The 2,709-nt window shown below is 35.6% G+C and overlaps 1 protein-coding gene across 1 annotated transcript; it reads left to right on the top strand.

The window, feature by feature from the left end:
* The first annotated feature begins 276 nt into the window (after positions 1-276).
* On the top strand, positions 277-1,645 carry LOC133792364 (uncharacterized). The gene is made up of 2 exons (XM_062230264.1): positions 277-576; positions 1,517-1,645. Exons 1-2 carry the CDS (start codon positions 277-279, stop codon positions 1,643-1,645), a joined length of 429 nt encoding a protein of 142 aa, XP_062086248.1.
* The last annotated feature ends 1,064 nt before the right edge of the window (positions 1,646-2,709 follow it).

Genomic DNA, 2,709 nt, shown 5'->3' with positions numbered 1-2,709 from the left:
TGAAAAAAAATTCTAAGAGCAAAACCAAGCCCACTTCATTCCAAAATAGTGTGAAAAAAGAGGAATTTACTAGAACTTCTAATGTGTCAAATGTTGATCCTAAAGCAAATGTTGCATCATTTTCTCAACAAAATGCATCAGAGATGCTAAATAGCAAGCCACATCCACCATTTCCACAATGATTTCAAAAGCAGCAACAATATCGTCAATTAAGGAGATTTTTAGATGTTTTGAAGCAACCACATCAACATACCCTTGGTGGAAGCTTTGGAACAAATGCAAAACTATGTGAAGTTTTTAAAGGATATCTCGACGAAGAATAAGAGACTTGGAGAATTTGAAACGGTGGTTTTGACAGAAGGTTGTAGCGCAATGTTGAAGAATAAGATTCCTCCTAAATTGAAGGATCTGGGTAGCTTTATAATTCCAATTTCTACTGGGGGCCGACATGTTGGTAAAGCTCTTTGTAATTTGGGAGCTAGTATTAATTTGATGTCCATGTCCATTTTTAAAAAGTTGAGAATTGGAGAGGCGAGGCCAACTACACTCACACTGCAATTAGCTGACCGTTCTATGGTGCATGTGGAGGGAGAGATTAAAGATGTCTTAGTATAGGTTGACAAGTTCATTTTTCTAGCAAATTTTATTACTCTTGACTATGCGAAAGATAGGGACGTTCCAATCATCTTGGGGAGACCATTCCTTGCCACCTGGAGAACTTTGATAGATGTTAAAAAAAGGAGAGCTTACCATTTGAGCTCAAGAAGAAAGAGTAACATTTTGGTTTTTAATCCTATACGCTCTCCTAATGAAGTTGAAGATTGCTTAGCCATAAGTGTTTCCAACTCCAAGATAATTGAAATGATGCATGAAAAGCATAGCAAGGAAGTGAGGAAAAAGGACTCTTTTGAATAAATTGAGAAAGATGGAAAGCCATGGAAAAGTAAGGAAAAAGGACCATCCCATCCTCAAAAGCTACTGAAGAAGAAGAAAAAGAAAAAAAAAAACATGGTAGAAAACCTTGGTCACAAATTTTTTGAAGTTGGGCAGCGAGTGTTTTCCTCAAACTCTCTAATGAAAGCAAATCATCAGCAGCTTAAATCAAGGTGTGATGGTGTGTTCTTAGTGATCAAAGTTTATCCCAATGGTGAGGTGGAATTATATGATGAGCATTCTGGGAGAGCATTTAAGGTGGCAAGGAAGGGAACAAAGTTTGGGGGAAGCGAGGTTGACCGATACAATACATTGATCTCCTTGAAAGATCATTAAAAAATGATACAATACATTGATCTCCTTGAAAGATCATTAAAAAATGTGAAGTTTGGGTTGCTATGGTACTTGGTGGGTTCATTTGTACTGCATCCCAAAGAAAGAATAAAAATAAATTGAAAAAAAAAAGATGAAAATAATGAAAAGAGAAAAGAGAAAAGAAAGGCAAAAACATGTGTTTTTTTAAATAGTTATGTTTATTTTAACTTTTGTTAGTTTAATTTCATTTTATTGTGTTGTTTTTTAGAGTGGTTTTACATTTGTTATTGTGTTAAAAAAGCAAGAAAATGATGTTTTGGAAGTAATGTGGGGGTCTGATGATTTTGCAGATATTTTACTTAATCAAAACAGGGAGAAAAATGGGTGTTATTTCTGAAAAATTAAGGGGTATTGCCTGCTGTAGCAAAATTTTTACTCGACAATTTGGGAGAGCACAAGTCAGTGGCATTTTCGTGCCCTCGTGACACTTAGGCGTGGGCTCCAAGACATTCAAAATTTACAAAAATAAAAAACCAGCCTAAATCCATGCAACGACCCGACTTAAAACCTATTAATTTACTAAATAATCCATATTTAAGTAAATTAATGTTTACATCAATCTCTTAATGAAAAACAAAACTTTCTTTGAAACAAATAGGAATTAACATCTTTTACAAACACAAGCAACTCAAGATCTCGATATTTAAAAAAAATCATGTTTTACATGCACAAAGTAAGTAAAAATACATGTTTAAGACACAACATAAAACCAAAGGTTATAGGCCTTTATAACAATAATGCATTTGTAGAAACCCCTTGACCCCCATATCAACCATTCACGACATGCACACATCAGACCGAGCCTGCTCCAACTCATTGCCTCATCTAGTATGCTTTCACTCTTACCTGCAACACAGAGTACTTGTGAGCTAACGCCCAGCAAGAAGAGCTATGTAGGTCACAACCCCCAAAGCCCAAATAGAAAATATAAACATAAAGCATAAAACATAATCATAAACGAATTCAAATTATCACAACCTAATTCATATACTACTCATAATCTATACCTTAACATATAGAGTTCAATAATAATCTCTATCGTATCATATCATTCTTGTAGCCTAACTTAACATACCATTGCATACCATAACACATCATAATTATACCATATCATAACATCTCACCATACAATCATAACAAGTATTACCGATGTCATACAAGCACCCTCTAACAATTGTTCACAGACGGTTCATCTAACGAATCCCACACAGGAGCAGGAGTGACACTGATAATGCCGGAAGGGCATCGATTTCACTGTGCAATAAGATTTGACTTCACCGCCTCTAACAATGAGGCTGGATATGAAGCATTGCTCGCTGGGCTGCGGTTAGCCAAGGATATGAACATAAAAGCACTTGACGTCTATAGTGATTCTCAGCTAGTCGTGAATCAAATCTTGGG

The sequence above is a fragment of the Humulus lupulus genome, chromosome 7, assembly GCF_963169125.1.
Source record: "Humulus lupulus chromosome 7, drHumLupu1.1, whole genome shotgun sequence".
Lineage (NCBI taxonomy): Eukaryota > Viridiplantae > Streptophyta > Magnoliopsida > Rosales > Cannabaceae > Humulus > Humulus lupulus.
The sequence above is the reverse complement of the archived record's forward strand: the minus strand, read 5'-3'. Positions and strand labels throughout refer to the sequence as shown.

Excerpts from the sequence above, each read along its gene's own strand:
- LOC133792364 (XM_062230264.1), top strand. The coding sequence starts at position 277 with ATGCAAAACTATGTGAAGTTTTTAAAGGATATCTCGACGAAGAATAAG. Across the intron at positions 577-1,516 it reads AATTAGCTGACCGTTCTATG|AGTGGTTTTACATTTGTTAT; the intron begins GTGCATGTGGAG and ends GTTGTTTTTTAG.